Raw genomic sequence first — 22,446 nt, 5'->3', positions numbered from 1 at the left:
TCAGAAGAAAACAAACATGTAAACACGACTATAGACTATAATGGTGACTATAATTGGTGAGAAAGCTGAATAGAACACATATAAGCATTGATATCTAAATGAGGCCAAAAACATAAACATTTTTAAATAGTAAAAATATAATACTGACTTTATAGTTTCTATGGATGTGTTATTTTTAGAAAAAAAGTTTGTGGAATGTGGTCCATTGTTAGTATAAAAAAACCTTAAACATACACGTGTTATATATATCACGGTTGAGAAATATACTTTGTAAAAATCCCTGATCTTCCCTTGATCTGTCTCTTTTGCTCTGTTTTGCTTCACTATATTGCAGATATATTCACATCTGTTGCTTTTGGAGTGCAACATGTGAAATCTCTGCTTGCAATCCAACTGTGCGTTTCTTCAGCGTTTTCTTTAGGGGAATATGCTTTTACATCTCCCGCCCAGACACTGCCAATAACATCCCAGCACCTGACCTAACATTCTAAGATTGGCAAAATCTGGGAGGAAAAAATGCCCCCCCACCAAAAGCGCTAAAGAAAAGCCCAATTGGACTGCAATAAGAGATTTCACATACTGTGCTCCTAAATAATCAAATGTGAATATCTCTGCAATGGAGTGACACAATGCAAAATGGAAAAGAGATGTAGAATCAGGGGAGTTCAGCATATTTTTTTACACAGTATTTAACAAAATGTTTTTGAGCAAGTGACACTTTAATGTAGCTCAAATCAACAACCGTGATATATGACAATAGTATATCCCTAAAAGTTTATAGTGACAAAAAAATGTACACTAAGAAAATATGTTTAGCCCATTGATGATCTTACTTCACCCTACTTGCTGTTGAATATCTCATCAACATTATTTCATGAGCTGTGTCACACACAGCTTTAAAAGCAGCTTCCGATGGTAATATCACAATGGTTGGTTATATACCGTATGTATCACCTTGATGCATTTACATTAGGAATAAATACATCATATCACCACAGGAGCACTCAGAAACTATTATGACTAGAAAAGAAAAACTTATTTATTTTATTTTTTTTTTTTACTTTCTGCTTTTTTTCCCCTTCTAAAATCAATAATCACTTAATGGCATGTTCCACCTGCGAAATGCGGCCTTCACCTCCATTAGCGAGCTACTTCTGCCAACAATTAATAACTGCGTGAACACAATATACCCAACATGACTTAGAATAACTGTTAAATTAATAACCCTATGTCCTCAGAATGGATTGAAACGTTGTTACCATTGTATTTATCTAACGTGTTCATTATTTCTAGAACATTAGGGGTTTTTTTTTGTAAAGATGGCATTTCGCATGGCATTCTTTCCTTTTTGTGTTTCAGATGCCTACTAAGCTACCATATATATATACTTATTTTCGTATTATTATTATTTTGCTAGTTTTATGATGCTAATCAGATTATTTGGATATGAGATTGCTGTAACCTTTTCACATGAAAAATAAAATGCCATGGCTGTAAACACATTGCATTCTGATGAATGTTTAGCTTCAAGGCTCGGTGTATGCATTAAGATTATGGCCCCAATCAAAGCTGAAGTTCCAATAACATATTATCAAGAAGACTGTGCAAAGCCGTGAATCTACATGGTGAGATACCTTGTTTCAGTAGGAACCATGGAAAGATTTAGCTCTCATTTAAAGCGCCACTCCAGCAGGTTATTTTATTTCACAGCTGGAGTGGTGCTTTAAATCAAAGTCTCTTGCCCTTTTCTGATACTGACCTTCCTGCATTTTCCTCTGTTTTCCAGTCTGTCTCCTGCAGTTTGTGACCTGCCGGCTGCTCCAGTGTTTCATGGAGTGGGGCTGAGGTCAGTAATCAATGTCAGTCTCTGAGAGCCCCATTCTGGCCTTGCTCTGGGTCTCACAGACTTGCAGTGAGAGCTTGTGATGTAGCTTCTGAGTTCTGGCCAGTCAGAAGCTGCGCTCACATGATGGCGCTGCGGGACTGGACCAGCGACAAAAAACTGAGAAGACACCGGACAGCGAGTATAAGAATGGGGAGGGGGGCTTACGTTTAAAGCACCTCTCCAGCGGGTTTTTTTAATTTCACAGTAGGAGTGATGCGTAAAATCCAAGTCCCCTGCCCCCCATCTGTTTTCGCTACCGCTCTGGTCCTTGTCCTGCAATTTGTGACCTGATGGCTGCTCCAGTGTGTCATGGAGCGGCGCGGAAGTCACTAATCAATGTAAGTCTATGAGATCCTCTTTCTTGCCTCGTTCTGGCTCTCATAGACTTGCATCGAGAGCTTGTGATGTAGCTTCTGAGTTCTTGCCAGACAGAAGCAGCGCTCACAAGATGGCGTTGCAGGACTGCAGCAGCTCCAAAAAATAGTGAAGACGCTGGAGGGTGAGTATAAGAATGAGGGCAGGGAACTTCTGTTTAAAGCACCACTCCAGGGGTGACCCCCCCTGCTGAAGTGGTGCTTATTAGAGGTTGCTCAAAAGACTTGAATCAAAAAGTGAATTAGTCGTAAACCAGCTCATAAACAAAAACTAATTCTAAAATTACAATTGCTTTATTGAAATATACTAAAACCATAGACATGCTTGAACACCACGCAAATTTAATTGCTGATCAAAGTTGTGACCCCAGTCACATACAAGAATAGGGTAGGGGAAATCACAGGCCTATTTTACCCCTAGAAGGCCCTTTTCTTCCCCCTGCCTAACAGCGGAGGTTGGCACCCTCTTGAAGCGCAAATGGCACCCCCGCTCCACAAAGGCTATCCCTATTCACCCTATTAAGTGCTACTTAATAGGGTGAATCTGGCATTGGCCGCTGATCTCCTGAATCTGGCATTGTTTTTATTTTGCTCTTGTACCTCTCCAGTCTTGAAGTGTGCCCTTTGTCCTCTGTTTGCCAATCTATTTTTTCAGCCAATTAGGTGTGGTCAGATCTTCGTGAGTCCCACACCTAGTTGGATAAAAAGATTCATGTAAAAGATAGAAGAAGCCAAATTTCAGGAACAGAGAGGTGCAAAAATGGCAAAAAATGGCACAGATTCAGTAGAACTGCAACATTTAAAGGGAATTTGTCACCAGGTTTTTTCTACCTCATCCGAACATGATGTAAAGGCCCCGTCACACATAGCAATCTCGCTAGCGAGATCGCTGCTGAGTCACAAGTTTTGTGACGTAACAGCGATCTCACCATCAAGATCGCTGTGTGTGACAGCGATCAGCGATCGCCCCCCCTGCCGGTACCGCTGATCGCTGTAGGAAAGCCCTGGACATTTTTTTGGTTGCTGGTCTCCCGCTGGCCAGCACGCATCACTGCGTGTGACAGGCGGGAGACCAGCGATCAGCTGGTAACTAATGTACACATCGGGTATCCAACAGACGTGCGTCACTTAGAAACCCGATGTGTACATTAGTTACCAGCGCGCTGATGCAGGGAGCTGGTAACTAAGGTACACATCAGGTTTCTAAGTGACACACGTCCCTTAGATACCCGATGTGTACCTTAGTTACCAGCTCCCTGCATCAGCGCGCTGGTAACTAAAGTACACAGTGACGCCGCGCGCTCGGCGTCACTGGTGCTGATCGCTGGTGAAGCTGTCTGTTTGACAGCTCACCAGCGATCATGTAGCGACTCAACAGCGATCCTGACACATTGATATCGTTGTCGGGATCGCTGGTGAGTTGCTATGTGTGACGGGGCCTTAAGAAAAGAGACCATGCTTCCAGTGATGTATCACTTAGTTTACAGGGTGCAGCAGCTGTGACCCAATCAGAGTTTTTAGATATTGCATGAAGCAGAGCTCAGAAAGCTAACCCCACCCACACCACAGCTTTCTGTGTACATTATCTATTGACAGTGAGCTACTAATCAGAGCAGGGGGTGTGGTTGGTCTAGCAGCAGTCTAGGCAGTGATAATCTCCAGGTGATTAAACTTTCATTGTATATATATTTATATTTTACTCATTTATATTGCACCATTAATTCCACAGCGCTTTACAGACATTATTGGCACCGTCCCCGATGGGGCTCACAATCTAAATTCCCTATCAGTATGTCTTTGGAATGTGGGAGGAAACGAAGAACCTGGAGGAAACCCACAACAGCCACACAACAGCACACAGCTTGATAAGTGACACAGACCCTATCTCTTGCTGCCTTCAGATTACATAGTAAAAACTTGCTGACAGATTCCCTTTAAAGGTATAACACTGCAAGGGGTAATCCGCTTTAAAAGACCCTTCAAAAAAATCTTTGTGTTTTATGTACTTTTTTTTGTAAATAAATTTCCAAAGTCTTTTTTTTTTCCAATATCACGATTTGTATTAAAAAAAAAAAAAAAGAGCAATCTTGCAATTTTCACACTGGCCACTGGGGCTATTTTACACTCTAACTTCATGTTCTTGCAGGAAAAGTTTTCATCTGTTGTGTAAAGGGCTGTTGACAAAGGGTTCACCAGTCACAACAGGGGAAATCACAGCTGACTCTGCTCTCCCTTCACAATGACCTTTGCACACACTCAGTAGACACTTCAAAATAAAAGATAAGGTCTGAACCAGTCTATTGCCGTTAATGCACATGCGGATTCCTGAAACAACAGGGAGTTAGAATCTAAGGTAGCCCTAGTGGTCGGTCTGAAAAATGCATGACTTAAAATTTTTATTTTTCATGCAGATTGTGATATGAAAAAAAATGTAATAAAAAAAAACACATTTAGCAAGAAAAAAGTAGGTACATTTTCTGCTGACAGGTTCACTTTGGTTGAAACGAAAAAGAATGGAGAAAGATAGGGAACCATACATGACTGTATTATAGATCCACGTTGCATTGATCAATGACCGCTCCTACTGGAAAACATGCTGCATTATAAGAATATTATCCTATACAATTATTACCTCTAGAGGGCATACATAATATAGCAATATATACGGTGTCTTGAGAAAATATTATTCCCCCTTTGCTTTTTATCCATTTTATTACGTTATTACCTGCGTTTAAATATTTTTGTAATCCAATTTGTGTGTGATGAATCAGAACTAAAGAGTCTGAGATGGTGAAATGAAGTGAGAAAAATATAGGCATATATTAAATTTATGAGATCAAATAACTAAAAATTGGATGCATTCAACCCTTATGCTGTGAAACCCCTAAAAATGTCTGGTGCAAGCAATTACCTTCATATGTCACATGCTTAGTGAAAGGACGTCCACTTGTGTGCAATCCAAGGCTGCAACACCATTAAGCAAGAGGCACCACTAACTAAACAACACCATGAAGACCAAGGAGATCTCCAAACAAGTCAGGGACAAAGTTATTGAGAAGTATAAGTCAGGGTTGGGTTATAAAAAAAACTATCCTATTCTCTGGTGATCTCCCGAAGCACCATCAAATTGTTTATCATCAAATGGAAAGAATATTATACCACCACAAACCTGCCAAGAGAGGGACACCCACCAAAACTCCCAGCTCGGGCAAGGAGGGCATTAATAAAAGAGGCAACACAGAGACCAAAGGTAACCCTGAAGGAGCTGCAGAATTCCCAAGCAGAGACTGGAGTATCTGTCTATACAACCAAAATAAGTCCTACATTCCATAGAGGTGGCCTTTATGAAAGAGTAGGCAGAAAAAAGCCTTTACTTACACACAAAAATTGTAAGCCTCGAATTTGAATTTGCCAAAAGACGTGGGAAACTCCCCAAATGTACAGAGGAAGGTGCTGTGGTCAGATGAGACCAAAATTGAACGTTTTAGCCACCAAGGTAAACACTATGTTTGGCTGCAAGCCAAAACAGCTCATCTCGCCAAGAATACCATCCCCACAGTAAAACATGGTGGTGGCAGTATTATGCTGTGGGGATGTTTTTTTGCAGCAAGGACAGGGGTAATGGTCTGAGTCGAGGTGAAGCTGGATAGTGTGAAATAAAGGGATATTCTTAACCAAAACCTGTTTCAGTCTGTCAGTGATTTGAGAATGGGACGCAGGTTCACTTTCCAACAAGACAATGACCCAAAGCATAGTGCTAAAGCAACACTTGAGGGGATTAAGGAGAAACATGTATTTGTATTGGGGTGGCCTAGTCAAAGCACAGACCTTAATCCATTTTGAATCTGAGGTCAGACTTGAAGATTGCTGTTAACAGAGGAAACCATCTAACTTGAAGGAGCTGGAGCAGTTTTGCCTTGAGGAATGGGCAAAACTTCGAAGTGGCCAGATGTAGAAAGCTCATAGAGACTTATCCAAAGCAACTTGCAGTTGTAATTGCCACAAAAGGAGGCTCTACAAAGTACTGACTTTAGGGGGGAGGGTGAAGAGTTTTGCACACAGAAGTTTTCAGTTATTTTGTCCTATTTGTTGTTTGCTTCACAATAAAAAGAAAACCAAATGTTCACAGTTGTAAGCATGTTCATTACATGAACTGATGATAGCCCTGAAACAAAACAGTGAAATTCCAAGTTGTGAGCTAGCAAAACACGAAAAATGTTAAGGAGTAAATACTTTTGCAATTCAAACTGTGGTTCGGGCAGCATGAATCTAGTATGTTCCCATTAAAGGGGTTATCTGGGACTTTAACATTAATGGCCTATCTTTAGGATAGATTATCAATGTCTGATTGGTGGGGGTGCTCATCACTCCCCCCCCCACCGATCAGCTGTTCCCAATGTCGGTCGGAATTGCTCAGTCATGGATCTGCACAGCACAGCTCCATCAACGGACTAGTTGCTATGGCCAGGAACTGCACATCCACCCCCTATTTAATTGAATAGAGAGTGGAAGTGCTGTACCCGGCCGTGGCCACTATACAGTCGATGAAGCTGTGCTGTGCAGCTCCGTATCTGAGCAGTTCCGGCCTCTGCTGACACTGGGAACAGCTGATCGGTGGAGGTCCCGGGTGTCTTATCCTGGGGATAAGCCATCAATGTTAAAGTCCCCGACTACCACTGTAATGTATCCTGCTGGTTTCTAATGATCCTTGCAAAACATTCTTCGATATTATAACACCTGACCTGGATTCAAACTAGTAAAATAAAAATGTTGACAAGATTTATCTGCTTTCCCGTCGCTACAATTGACAACGTCGGATCACGTAAAAACGTAAAGCAATAACATTCGAAGAAATTCAAAGATTAGTATCCCTATCGGGCACTGTTGCATGGCAGTTCCAGTTTCTGCTGACTTCTATGAATGCACCCGGACTTGTTGTAGCATGTCCAGGTCCATAGAAATCCGATAAGTCTGGCGTCACACGGGTCTCATTCCAGAAAATCTGTCCGATGACGCCGATCAGTGTGTTCAGACTTTGATCAGAGTGTGATCCGGTTTTCTCGGAGATGGAGAGAAAAATAAAAGTTTCTCCACCTTCTCCATTTCAACGGACCCATAGACTTAAATGCCGAGTGCGAGCGGAATATCGGAGTCAAATTGGGCAGGCTGCGATTTTTCCCTAGTACCACTTGGTCTCAGCAAAAAATCGGACATGCCTCAATGAATAACATGGGGATGAGAACTATCCCTGAAAACCACGGCAGGAGCGCTTGTCTGATTATTACGGTTGCGTGCACGAGCTCTTAGTGGCGCTAAAATCGCATGAACGTTCACCGATCATTCGTTTTTCATCCAATTCCGGTGCAATAAAATAGGAGAAAAGAAAAACGGATAAAAAGGATGAAGCGCCCCGATTTTGCATGTGGGCATCAGTGCTGCCAAAAAAAAGCCTCCGACGTGCTGCAGACGCAGCGGAGGGGGCGCGCGTTCCTATGAAAAGAGACCCTCTGAAAACTTCTGGTTTAACCATGTAGCTGCTGGTGAGACGCCTGCAAGGGTTAATTTGCGACACGTCCCTGATTGTCGTAGTCAGAGTCAGCTTGGGGACTGGATCTCTCCATTAAATGACTTCTATAAAGGGGGGGGCAAACATGAAAAAAATGTAAAAAAAAAAAAAAAATTAAAAAGGCTTCTTCCACCTGATCTATCCATCATCCTGTGCACTGCCCCCAGTCTCAGGCACTGGCCTTCCCTTGGCTCATTTTATTATTCCGCCTGAACAATCAGAAAAGGGGATTGGGCTGGGAGGAGCCAGCAGGCAGCAGTGCTGGGCTTAGCTCCGTCAGTAACACATGTCAGGCTGGAGAGAGAGCAGAGAGCTCCTAGAGAGCAGCAGAGAGCCGGGGCCTCCAGTGCAGGCAGCAGGCAGCGCTCCTCTGCAGCCGCTCTCAGGACTCCTCGCCCTCCTCCCTTGTGTCACACCAGGAGCAGATCCCAGGAGTTGATCAGCGATCAGGAGCAAACTTGCGGGTTCTAGCAGGCAGGATCTGCGCCTGTGTGGGGCTGAGCTGGCAGCACCTTGGATCGGGAAGCTGCTTTACCTATCACTGGAGCTGTGCAGTATTCACATTGCCACAACTGTGATTCTGGGAAGCAGGGGAAGGTAAGCAGCAACAATCCTATAGATTTGTGACTTGCGAGGGTTAATGGAAGCATAAAGTGCAAAGCTGAGAAAAAGTCTCTAATGTAAGTGCCCCTAGAGGATTCCCCCCAACTGGAGTGGTGGCACAGAAAGTAATGATTATGGGGGGCACATATTTGTCTGGACGTCCTGTCAGTAATCTCATTGAAGAACATTACGGTCAGCCTTCCTTCTCCGAAAGCTCAAATGGCTGCTTACAGACATAACAATAGATTGTATTCAACGGAGAGGAGCTAGACTTTAGGTGTAGGGTTCCTTTAGTGTCTGCGCACTAAGTGGGCTTCCCATTAGGCTAGCCTAGCATCGTGTGGCCCCCTATTCCCGCTCCTTTGGCTCACTAGTCCCTGACAGAAGCAGATCTGCCCCCCCCCCCCCCTTGATATAGATGCAGAGCTCTTACTAAGATGTTTGGGTCCTCTCCACCCCTTTTGTGTGGAAAGGATTCCCTAGCCTAATTGTAAATTGGGCAATCGCCACCCGCCTTCTTCACGGGAGAGAACTGGGAAGCCTTTTATTTCTACGAAACCCAGTGGCACAAGGATCAAAGTGGCCATAGGTCTCTGAACCGGTAATCCACTGACTAGCCTAATTAAAACCCACCTTATAGTTTTGGGGGTTTTTTGTGTGTGTTACAAATTACCCTCCTCCTCTTTCTCCCTTCTTCTTCTTCAAGAGATCTCCATTAAACAGGAGTCGTTGCTGTTGCCTGTAGCTGCCACTGCCGGCTTCCCCTCTACGTTCCCTAAATTGCCTGGCTATATAATTTATGTAGCAGTTCTATTAAAGTTAAAAGGTTTTTATTTCCTCAACTGCAATGAAACTCGATGAGCGCCCTCCCTTATAAGTTATCTCGAGAGTCCTTTCTGGTCAGTAAAGAAGGATTCATCTCTAGTAGATTTAATCAGCATTAAGGTATTGCTTGTCTTTAAGAGCTTTACTTAATGTGGTTACCGGATGCCTGGCGCGGTGTCACGTTTCTTTTATTTTTTTTTTATTTATTTATTTTTTTTACCTTTTGACAAGGCTCGAGGTCGGTCATAGGCTGTCGTTCTAAAAGAAATTCGAAACTAAGAGAGGGGAAAAAAAAAAAGAAAAGGACACGAAAACACTTGGTGGATTCTGGGCAGGAAATGCAGATTCATTTAGGGGTTGGAGATGAAATTGTTACCAAAAGCCATTCGTTGAGTAATGCATCGGATAAATCAATTTACATAAAGGTATGATGCATTTGGGTACACAAAGATAATGGCTTTTAGAGTGGTTCTGTTTCCCAAGTCCTAGTGTTTTGTTACAGCTTAAAAGGTACAGTTCTGATTATAGCAGATTATGTGGTTTATTTACTGTCCTTAGCAAAATGTCTTCAAATATTGCCATCAACTTCACTGGCTCCAAACTTTTTTCTTTTCCTTTTTCCCATGACAGTGTTTCTTATGTATATTTGTAATCAAATATGTAACATCATGTATCTAATTCACATAGTGTAGTCATAAATCATTATTGGCTTGCTATAAAGTCATTATGGCATTTCACAAACCATTGATTAGAAGACACAATTAGGTCACTCTTGAAATATGGTGTTTTGGGAGGAAGTACTTACGTATAGAGGGTTACAAACCCAGACTAGCATTCATGTTTGGTTTTTAATGCCAGCTGTGAAGTTTAGATACTATTGTCTTACCTAGATCTCCTTTTAGAGATGGTGGCGCAGTTTAGATGAGCCTAGTGTAGACACTTTATGCTCATTTAGACCAGGAAAAGGGGGTTTTAAATGGCAAGCTTGGTTTATGGTCCTGAGATAAAGTGGTTCTTTGCTTCTGAAATGGTGTTGACAGATGTTGGATTCAGTTCTATAGGTTCAATTGTGTCTGTCCTGACTTATCTGTAAATGGAAGCCTTTTGAAGGTGTCCATTCATTGCATTTAAATTGCTGATCAAGGACAGATTAGTGATACAAAAGTGTTATTTGTTTGTGTAACAAGTTAGCATAGCAGGGCTTCCTAAAGTTCAACCCAGGTTTATTGGCTCCTAATTCCAAAATAACATTCATTGATTGCCTTTGAAATGAAATTTCAGCTCATCCAACAATAATAAGACATTGATTACATGGGGAAAAAAGCAACTAAAATAGTCCAATAAGTTTTTACCCCTCACTTTTGAGATGACTATGGCAACATAGGTTTGTTGCTGGTGGCTCATAATTCGAGCCCTGAATGATCAAATTATTGAACTGTTATCATCTTCAGTGAAGTTATTGCTGATTAATATGGTTTCAATGCAAACCCTACTACCCAACTATGCCTTCTGTTGACAACTGCTCCTTCTTGTTTCTGAAGGATATCTGGTAAAGTTGTCCTCCTGAAGTTCTGGCACAACTTCAGACAGTTGGGAGGAGGACTATCAGTAAAAGTGATCTGGTGGGTGGAACCTCTTGACAGATCACTGACCCCAAACAAAATAAATAGGCTCTTCCAGTCTTCATTAATTAGCTGGATCCACTGATTTGCTACTGTTTTTAGAAAACCATATGAAGATTGAAGAGCATCCTCAATAACTTTTTTTTTAATTTCTATTCCCTTTTTTTTATTTTTTGTTCTACTCTTTTAGACCATGGTGAACCCAGGTAGTAGTGCCCAGCCTCCCCCTGTGACCGCTAGCACCCTCTCGTGGAAAAGGTGCGCAGGTTGTGGGGGAAAGATTGCAGATCGGTTCCTGCTCTATGCCATGGACAGCTACTGGCATAGTAGATGTCTCAAGTGCTCTTGCTGTCAGGCTCAACTTGGGGAAATTGGCACCTCGTGCTATACAAAGAGTGGAATGATTCTCTGCAGGAATGACTACATCAGGTATGTGTGTCCCTACTTTTATTTTATCTTGTGTACCCAACATTTAGTCCTAATGTTGCTGGAAATGTTGTCTGAGCCAAATCGCACGACGATGACATCCGAAGTCTGAAGCTCATGCTTCTTTACAAATAAGTGAAATGTTGGTGGATTTTTATCTGCACATAGTTTCCACTCCGCACATGATGGAACATGTTGAGTATCCTAATTACTAAACTGGTTTGGGCATCTTTGCATTCCCTTCCTTTTAGAAAATGATCCATTTCCTGACTTCTGGATGTAATCATCCTAAGTAATAACCCATTAATTGCGCAAGATGTGAGCACAGATTAATTAGATGTCCATCATGCTTCCTAATGTCATTTTAAAGATGGGAATCAATACGGATCGTGTGCCCATGCGATCTTTCCAGGTGAAACCAAGCTTCTTAAGTCATTAAACTGAAAGGCATTTTGAAAGATTACATATTTAATTTAAGTCAACGCTTTAATACACCGATGCACCTGGATGCCCTGCACTTTTTAGTCTTGTCCCCTGCAAGATTTCTGTTAAGTCGTCCATAAATTGCCAATTTAGACATCAAACAAAATCAGTAACATATTCCTTAAGATACTGGCTCAACTTTTGCTCTTGAAGTATGGAATGTACTGGGGGTAAAGTAGGATCCGGTTACACCATCCCTTGGATTTAATAACGCTGAAGACCTCGTTTAGTGTTAAAATGATGAAGTCCAAACGCTGTAGCCTATGTCCTGCCGAATCCCACCGTCCTCAATCAGCTAAATAGAAGTAAAATGCTCGCTGAAAAGGCCATTTGAGGGATTGCAACATTAATTTCGCTAAGTGGGTTTTTTTTAGACTTAAATGTTAGGAAATCAGCACATGCTTTAACAAACCGGTGACCATTCTAGACTTCTCTGTGGCTGCTGTGGGCTCGACAGAATTTTAATTAAATGGAGCAGAACATGGGAGAAAAGAGCCATTTGTTTCAAGTGGAAAAATTGACACCACTGTCTTGACTGCTTCCTACAGTATGTTACAGATGTATCCAGTAATAAACAGCTTTCTGTAAAATCTAACTTCTGGGTACTAATTACAGAGTTGGTGTTATCTTCTGGGTCCCATCATTAGTTTTATTGTATATGCGTGTTTAGTGTAACAATAAAGGCTCCTTCACACGGTTGTATTTTCAGTCTGGTACTGAAATGACCAAAAGGTACAGACCTCTCAAATTGATTTCGGTCAAGTTTCACTTGGTTCTTTTTGTGTTGCGATAGATCAACAAAACCTGATCGAAAACCATTTGAGAGGTCTGTAGCTTTTGGTAATTTTTGGTACACGCTTCGGGGAATCTAAAGGGCTCTAATATATAGTGTTAAGAATGATATGTGCATGCTGATCCAAGGTGCTATGGCCATATGAGCATGTCGAATTCTCAGCATACGCCATGGGATCTGTGCAGATAGATGTCAGTGAATTCTCAGCATACGCCATGGGATCTGTGCAGATAGATGTCAGTGAATTCTCAGCATACGCCATGGGATCTGTGCAGATAGATGTCAGTGGACTTCTGTCTGAAGCCACCTGTGTTCATGACCTTCTATAGACGGCTCCCTTTTGAGTTTTGGCACCCTGTTTTATTTTTTAGAAGCGGTTTTAGTACATAAGGCTCGAATACAAGTAAAAGGACTTCTGTGTCCTATCTTATACTTTTGAGATTATAGTATTAAAGGTACATAAAAAAATGCTGAACGATCACGTAATCGTTGAATGGTGAAATTAAGATGCCTGTCAAAATGGGCAAACGCAAAGGTAAGGGACTAAGCGAAACGTCTTGAGAGTTTGATGTAAGGATATGGTTGTCTTTGAGAAGCACCTTCCGACTGAGGCCAAACAAAGTGCTCCAGCTCTACCCTTCATTTCGAGAAGGGGTGGTGGTGGAAGGGGGGGCAGTGGTGGTGGTTTGAAATCCACCTCTTCCATTAATGAAAGTGCTTTTGGTGGGAGACTGACATGTAGCTTACAATCATAGATTCGAGATAAAACAGGCTGACAGTGAATACACACAATTAAAAGCTTTAATTAGTGACTCCTCCATTTTCTTTTAGTCCTGATAGGTTTTATCTAATGAGATCTGGGGCCCTGGCTTAGATCTGCTCCGAATGACGTGTCCGAAATGAATGAGAGCTGCATTGCAAACAAAACATTTAATTAACAAAATTGGCCTGTAAGAGAGGGGATTATTAACCAGGGCTGAGGATTCAGACTGTTAAAGGGCCAGTGTCTGACGACCGAAGAGGGGGGGAAACATTAAAAGGATTTGGAGAGATGTTGATGTGATTACAGAATTTTTCGATTCTGGGCATCTCTTGCCCTGTCGGCGGCATTGTATCGGGCCAGCAAGAATTAAAATGCCAAAGAGGGGGCTTGAGTGCTTCACCGACATCTTCCAGTACAATGAGGTCCTATCGATGGTTCTTTGCCATCGATTCTCCTTGGCTGATGGGTCACATAGGGAATGACAGTCTGTTAATGCCTGTTGTGTTGTTATTGTCTAAGTAACATTTTAACCCCTTGCGGTCCAGGTTTTGTGACACTTTTTTTTACCCCACCACCTAATCTTGAACTTGCCCCCTATTCTTGAACCCAACCCAAAGTTAATGTTAAAAACATGATCAAAATGATTTTACTCTCCTGTCTTTTCCTTACACCAGATTCCATGTGAAACCCAACAGGCGTTAATAATGGCAGTGTCTTGTACCCCCCCCCCATCACCACCACCAGTCCTAAATCCCAGTTTAGACAGAGGTCCGCGCTGTAACTGCTGAAGTAATACGTCTGGGAGCTGCCCCCCCTTCCTTTGAGCCCCTCCTCGTTTCTTTAGAAGGAATCCAAGAGACATCATGCAGAGAGTTAATTTCCCTGGTAATCAACAGCAAGCTGCTATATTCAGGGAATGCTGTCCCTTTAATTGAACAGGCTAGGTAATTAAATGGCATTTTTCCAATAGGACGTGCTAGGTAAATCTAATAGTTGGTTATTTAATATCACTTTGAAGTCTGCCCACTCAAGCACAATGACAGCACAGGAGCATGTGAACTATTAGCTGCTGGGAGAGAGAGGGGGAGAAAAAAAAACCGGAAAAAAAAAAACCTGGATCTCAAAAATTAATTAAATCGCATGCAATTTAGGGGGAACGTTTATCTTGATTTGTCATAACAGAATTAATTCAAGGCCTCCAATTCACTTGGGGGCAGATCTGTTACTCTGAATTAACCAAGCGTAATTTGGCAAGTTTTTTTTTCTTTTTTTTTCCTTCTTCCTCCTTCCCTTCTCTAATGTAGCTGCAGCCATTATGCACAGCCCTTCTTTTCTTTTCTTTTCTTTTTTTTTCCCTAAGTATCAATAGCTCCTAGAGCTTTTAAGGTGCCTTAGTATCCAGTTAGTATGAAGTACCTTTAATGGACTTGGCTCTTGGCATCACTTTGTAGCGTTTAATACACCTCCCATTAACCCCTGGAGAGCTGGAGGTTAATGCATTGCACTCCTCTGCAGAAGGGACATAAATGAGAAAAAAAAAAAAAGCAAGGCTTATATAATTGCTTATAAAACCGGTTAACGCTGAAGAACAGTGTTTCAGATGAAAAATGAAATAATGCATATGACCTTGAGGACCATAAATTACCCTGAAGTCAGTGAAATTTTGCCATTTTTTTTAGGAGTGGCTGCGAAGCGCTACCGGAAGATCAATGTATTTTTTTTTCTACCATTAGTATATGTGTTGGGTTTGTCAGGCTGATTATTGTTTTTAATGATACTTTTTAAAGTGTAATTGGTATATATAGTGTACTATAGCTATAAGATGGCCTTTGCTCACAGGCATTATCTGCAGGGCCGTTCTTAAGCATGTAATTAAATAGCATTGATTAAATATGTGGGACTTCTCATTCATGTGAGGCCATATCATTATTATTAACATTATTATTGAATAATTTGGCCTTCATAAATATTTGCCTTACTTTATTATGTATTTAGCCAAAATCAATATTCTTAATAATCTCACAGGGCCCGACTTGGGCGCTATGTAAATCGGTGTCATTTGAGTGACGTCTGTGACAAGTGTCCCATGGCTCCTGATAAATGTCTCTCGTTCTGTAGCCTGTTATAAAATAGGCACTGTCGATCTATCATACGTTCTTTACTTGTATAGCTGGACGCTGAACTTCATGTATAAGCTCAAGTTTCGGGTTTTTTTTTTTTTTTGATGTGCACATAGGAAAAATGGGTTCCGGCGTCAAACACAACTTGGATAATGTAAAATACATGAAGAGTCCTAATAGTTATAAGGCTTAACTGTGACATCCATTTAAGGGGCCATATTTCACTCCGGCAGGGTAGGCAAGTTTAACAAATATGGCCAAGCCGGTCTTACATTTTTGTTTTTTTTTAAGGACCAGCCTCGTGAGTTTTAGGGCTCATTGTGGGGAGCCTGTAATTAGTCCCATGTTCTGCATGTAAGCAAAACTATTAGCGTACGGACAGAACCCTGACCAATGCAAGTCAATGCAAGCACCCTGACCAATGCAAGCACCCTTACCAATGCAAGCACCCTGACCAATGCAAGCACCCTGACCAATACAAGCACCCTGACCAATGTAAGTCAATGACAGCACCCTGACCAAGGCAAGTCAATGCAAGCACCCTGACCAATGCAAGCACCCTGACCAATGCAAGCGCCCTGATCAATGCAAGTCAATGACAGCACCCTGACCAATGCAAGTCAATGCAAGCACCCTGACCAATGCAAGCGCCCTGACCAATGCAAGTCAATGACAGCACCCTGACCAATGCAAGTCAATGACAGAACCCTGACCAATGCAAGCACCCTGACCAATGCAAGTCAATGTGGTGGTTTCTATCCCCACATCAAAGGTCTGCATGTTATAAAACAAAACAAAAAAAAAAACTGGAAATCGGGATGAGATCGCACTACACCAGTAGGTTCGCCCCCAAAAAAAGGCTTGCATACAGTTTACCATCCATATTTCATGCTTTTTATGGATTTATTACATTTAGGAATGAAAACTGTATTTGACCTTTTAAATTTTTCGGTGCTATACAGATGTAGAAAAAAAACACACGACGGACCCACGGCATATAAAATGACAATATAGATTAAAAATCGTTTGGTTTTTTTTAATTAAAAAAAAACATGATTTTGCATACTTTTCTCTGAAACCGGCCTTAAAGGGGCTGTTGACTACTCAACAACCCCTATTAATTTCCATGGTGTTCTGCATCCGTAAGAAAAACTGCATTGTTACCTCCCAGATCAGCACTGCTCCTTTGCTCGGTCCGGTTCTTCTGCCCAGATGTGAAAGCTGCAGCCATTCAGCCGCTGATTGGCTGCAGTGGTCACGTGACATTTTTTGTCTTGAAACTGGTAGTGAGCACAAATCTCAGAGTGGAAAAGTAGTGTTGATCCATGAGGTAAATATACTTTTTTGTGTGTGTGTGTGTAATTTATGCGGATTACTGGGGCAATAAAGGGGTGTTTTACAGTTGTGGACAACCCCTTTAAAGACTCTTTGTATTGTTAGATCTGCTCCTGACCTAGTGTTCTCAATCAGCCTGCTTCAAGCATACTTACTCTCTCGTTGTCCAGCGTGATTTAACCACCCGGTATGATCCAATTCTCCTATATGGTTGTTGGAACTGTTGAAAGTGGCAACTGTATGACACCAGGGGCAATATCGTGCACTGGTGTATTATTAATTAATTGGACCCATGCATGACATTTTCTGGCCTAGTATGGATGCCACAAAAAAATTGTACCTCCCAATATATGCTGGAGTGCTTCACCACGCCAGATGGTCAGATCACGTAGGAACGGCAGTGTAGGCAAGGGTTAAACAGCCTTCCCTACCGGCGTTATTATAGGGGACATGTTGTGCTTTTACTATTTACTTTTGTTGACTTAAATATTTATTTTTCTCATATTTTGGAATTGTTGCTGCTTTTCTTACGCAAAATCTTAAGATGTTCATCGATGATATATCTCCTTTCTCCCTCCCGTTCAGACTGAGCACTTTAAAATACTTCACCCCTGTGTTTTTTTGTTTTTTTTTTGTGCTTTAACTCCGGCGACATCTGTAGATTAGATGAGATCCAGTGACACCAAGCAGCGGAGATCATTAAATAAAATATTTACATGTAGGCAATCTCTTATGTCAGATCTAGCCTTCAGAACAATGATCTGCCTGTAATTGTAAATGGTCTCGCTGTATTAGGCACATCTTGCTGTTTTTGAGATTGATTGTGTTCCCCAAATGCTAAAATATTAACGATCTCCTCCAGTCTGAAGACCTTACCAGAGGAAACTGAAACCATTTCTGTCATCACAATTAAGGAGTCCCCTGGCTTTAATTAGCCTGACCTGGGGTGTATCTCCCCCTCTACCATAGCTGGAGTTGGAGAGGAGGGGAAGAAAAAAGCCCATTAATGTCCAGACTGAGACTGATAGCTACTTAATTGAGCACCTAAAGCCTCCAGCCTTTTAAATCAAACACTGTCCTGCACAATCCCCTGGTTAGATAATTAACTCTCCTGCCTCACAGAAACCCTGTGAAAACAAGTTTTTAGAAAAGGCTACAGTTACATAGTTGCCTTCATTCTTGGCTCAAAGTGAAAAGCAATTACTTCTCGTCATTTACAAGGGTTTACGTTCAACTGAGATTTTTCAATTTCCAGAAAATGATATAATTAAATATTCGGGCCTATACAGACGTGATTTGAACATTTCCCATGAAAGAGGGAAGAAAGAAAAAATTTTGGCCAATCTTACGTAAGGGAGCGTGAGAAAAGGGGAAATACAAATGTATCGTACTGGACAACGTTAGGGAAATTGGGTTTGACCTACAAATGACCTTCATGCACCAAGACTGATAACTAACATCCAGGCAATTAAAGGAGGACAATAGATAGTATTGTATTGTGTAGGGAATATGGTCTTGGGTGGTTATTTCATACAAAGGAGTGAAGACAACATGGGGCTTACAATGGAGGGCCTTGTTTAAAAAGCACTAAGGGCTTCTCTGGTCCATTGACTGTACTCGTTACCGAATACAACTTTAATTGGGTAGCCCGCCATCTTCTTCAGTGATCGTTCATTTTGTTACAGGTGTAGCATGTACCTGACAAATTATTCTTGCCGCTCCGTAACTAAACACAAGTGATGTGGGGTCGTGATATCCTCAGGGAAAGGCCGCGTTCAGGATTCGGTCAGTATTTGTAAGCCAAAATTAGGACCGGAACAGTCGGAGGAAAAGTCTAATAGAAACACGTCCCCACTTCTGTATTATCACCAAACTCCTGGTTTTATCTTGCTAATACTGATGTAAAATACTGACCGACTACTGAACGTGTGAACTTGGCCAAAGGGTAATAATATAAGTAGAGTCATAGATTAGCAGGCCCATGGTTGCATATACTGCTTACACCTCTAGCCGTTGATAAGTTTTGCTAAAGTTATTGATATATATATATTTTCTACATAATGGCAACGCCTGAGACTTGTTCTTCAAAATATCTCATGATAAATGTCTCAAATAATAAAGCAGTCACACCCTGTTATTTGCCTCGCCTGTCAATTATATGGCACACCATGGCAAGATGACATGTGTCCTACATAGCTGATAGTCGAGCCGCGATCCTTTTAGAAGAACGAAATCCAAAGGTGTTATGAATGGACGACCAAATGTCCGAGTATAGAAGAAGTCACCTGAGACTTCTCAGGACCTGTTTATTCTGGCATTGCCCTACAGTACAGACTGTTGCTTCTACCATAGCAGGGGATTTGGAGATCGGCTCTTGGGGACTGAGTTTTCATAACGCCGGGATCACACATGCAAGAAACACGGCCGAGACTCGCATGTTAATACCCGACACTGCCGCCGGGACTTGGGAGCGGAGCGTGCGGCTCCATGTATTGCTATGCGGCTGCACACTCCGCTCCTGATTGCCGGCAGCAGTGACGGTATTAACATGCGAGACTCGGCCGTATTCCTCGCATGTGTGATCCCGGCCTAAGTGTTATAATAAAATTTGTTACAGATCTTCAAATTTTTTTTTTCTTTCTTTTAATTGGAGTCTTGGCAAAATATGAGAATCTGCAAGCTTCCCCCTCTGACTATGTGTTTCGTATGTCACTGCATGTTATAATTTATTAAATAAGCAGAAGTCATCTATATGTTAAGGATCACTCGCACACGTGAGGACTCAATAATGGTAATGACACTCTACTTACTCACTGATCTGAGTTTGCTCAAAGTCAGTTTACTGTGATTCTCTTGGATGAGAGAATGTTATCACATGTATGGAGAATTTAATTTCTCCCATTATCTCCATTGTCTGTGTCCTCGTAAATCAGACTGCACTCGGATGACATCTGAGCGCAGTCCAATGTTCTACATACACCAATAGTCTTGAATGGATGTGTGTGATCTGATTTGCGGATCCACTTGCAGTATGCTGTAATTTTTTTTTATTTTTTGTCACCACAGACCGATTCGATGTAATAAAAACAAACAAACGCAGATCTGCACTGCCCCATAGTATAACATTGGTCCTAGTGCCGATATTACATCGGCTATCACTAGTGCGAGTAAGACTTTCGATGGAACACAGGAGAGTCTTCAACCCCTCTTTAGATAAGTTAACATGAGCATAAAAAAAAACTCATTTTCATCCAGAAAAGATGGACGATTCTTCATCTTTACTTTCATCCGTGTGACATCTGTATGGCATTTGTTTTTATTAATCGGAAGTTAATAAAATTTTCAAGACCCGATACAGTTTCCTATGTGAAGAATTGCAATGTATCTGTAAAAATCGGATATAGAAGTCTCTTCCAAATATGCAAGACAACAGTGCATGCTGCAAGAAAAACATAATATTATTATTTTATTTTTTTAACTGGCATTGTCATCTGCACAGCTCAAATGAATAACGTTGCTGCGAATTCTGTCCGTGTGAGGACAGTCTTTCTTTTTTCATACAGCACTCAGACCACAAATACTGTCATGTGAACCCTTTCTTCCTTTTGGCTAGTGGTTGCCCACTGGAGACTATGGGCTAACGCTGATTACTAATTATTTCCCAACTAGATACATTACACCCTTCAGTTTATATAATTAGGTTAGTAACCAGGTTTTGACGTATGTAAAAAAATGTCAGGTGTGGCGCATCTATGATATCCAACAAAACGTGTAAGAGTTACTAAATGGAGAGCTTATCTATCTAATGTGGTGTAATGACCACCGTGTCCGCTAGGGGGCGCTGTGTGGTCGTCCCAAGAGAGAGGATGAGTGGCAGAATTCTGAAAGACCATTATGTATCTCAAGGTGGGTGGCCTTGAGATGGAGACTTATGTGTGTGTGTTGATCAGCAATGATATTGCTGAGGTGTTGTTTCAATGTGTCAGGGAGAAGTCTCCAGGTAACTAGGGAGACGGGCGGGCCTAGTTAACTTCAAACCCACCCAGGGGGTGTGTTTAGAACACTATGGTAGAGTGTGTATGAGAGTGTGAAGGACCTGTGAGGAGGTCATAGCCATGTGATCCGGTGGGCGTGGCTACGGACCATACATGGTGGCCAGGGTAGGTCACATGTGGTGAATGCTGGGACCCTGTTGGTCCAGTGTGGAAGGTCCCGCTGAGATGGGGCTTCCTGGCTAACAGCCTGTGAAGTGGCTGTGAGTAATGGTGACGTGTGTCTGTTAGTTCCCTGGAGGGAATGAACGTGTGCAGCATGGTGAAACAGCATGAGGAAACCCTGACGTGGGTGAGATAACTTGGTGGCTAGAAAGCCTGCGCATTGAACAGTTCATAACTTGTATGACTACAGGATAACAGAACTGAACTCTGTAATGGACACTATGCTGACTATATGCTGCTTCCTGTTACTTTGACGGTTTATGATGCTGAAATAAACCGCATGGACTATACTGGTTTATGGAAAAAACCCGTGCCGGATCTGGTTTTGTGGCTGCAAGCGAGTGATCCCCTATGTAAATGTCAGTGCTACCTCACAATTGGTGGAGAATTGCAAAGGGCAATATTGTAGCCTTGTTGCTGGGAACAACGGAAGAGGACTGCAAAGTTCGGTGGCTAAGGGCAACGCCGAGCCAGGAGGGCTGACGGTTGTGGAAGCTGTGTGATGTGCTGCTGACCGGCCACGTGTGTAAGCAGAGCCTGTGACTGCCTGCAATTGGGGAAGCCACTGTCCGACTGTGGTTCTGGAACCATGGGGCGGCCTAGTGAGTAAGGCACTGTCCGGATCGGTGAGCCCAGTGCGGCCGCTTCCCCTGGAGAAAGAGACTGGTGATTGCTAGGGTGCCTCTGCGGAGAAGAGGTACCCGAGGATCTGTTTGGCCGACACAGGTAACGGACAGGTGTTCGTGTTGTAATGACCTGGGTCAGTGAGCAAGGTCCGGGAGGGTCAGTGTTGGGAGGTTCTGAGAGAAGAATCTGATCCCTGGAGCACGTGGTATGACCTTGGACCTGTTGAGGTGTGAGTGTTGGGCAGTCTCAGGCGGAGACGGATGTCCTGAATAGCACCCACTGAGCCCCTGGACCTGGTGAGGCCGGTGTGTTGGGAGACCCTGGGAGGAGGGTCGGCTCCCTGAAAGCACGGACCTGGCGTCTCGTGACATGACGGATGGTGGGCTGGGAGATGAGACGACTGGATGAGACACATTGGTGGACGGTAACTGGAGGGTTCACTCGACTGATAGGACTGACCCAGTAGTACCCTTTGACAATATAATTAAAGAGATAGTGGTGAAAGATGTGCTTGCCAAAAGAGAACAAGATCATGAGATACAGTTAATTAAAGAGACAGTGGAAGAACATGTCAAAACGAGATAGAATCTTGAGATAACTGGCCGAGCACAAGGTGGAGGGGCTCGAGAAAGAAGTCTTGGAGCTCAGAGATCACCTGTCCACCTGGCAAAGTGTGAACAAGGGCCTTAAGGAAGAGATGGAATAACTTAGATAAGTAGTAAAAGGTCTTCTGTGGGAGAAGAAGTTGGACGAGGACATACCGCGGGTGAGCACGAGTGATAACAAGACAGAACTGCCAGTATCCAT

General features: G+C 42.4%; 1 protein-coding gene across 2 annotated transcripts in view; it reads left to right on the top strand.

The window, feature by feature from the left end:
* The first annotated feature begins 8,088 nt into the window (after window positions 1-8,088).
* Window positions 8,089-22,446, top strand: part of LMO4 (LIM domain only 4) — a 51,934-nt gene continuing 37,576 nt past the window's right edge. The window contains exons 1-2 of one of the 2 annotated variants that reach the window (XM_073571497.1): window positions 8,089-8,422; window positions 11,066-11,304. In XM_073571497.1, coding sequence (XP_073427598.1) covers window positions 11,069-11,304 — 236 coding nt within the window. In that variant the 5' untranslated portion in view covers window positions 8,089-8,422; window positions 11,066-11,068. The remainder of the gene's footprint in view (window positions 8,423-11,065; window positions 11,305-22,446) is intronic. The other variant, XM_073571498.1, reaches the window with a different exon arrangement.

This window comes from Dendrobates tinctorius, unplaced genomic scaffold (assembly GCF_039654945.1).
Source record: "Dendrobates tinctorius isolate UK_male_01 unplaced genomic scaffold, ASM3965494v1 ptg000029l, whole genome shotgun sequence".
NCBI lineage: Eukaryota > Metazoa > Chordata > Amphibia > Anura > Dendrobatidae > Dendrobates > Dendrobates tinctorius.
This window is presented reverse-complemented; position numbering and strand designations above follow the sequence as displayed.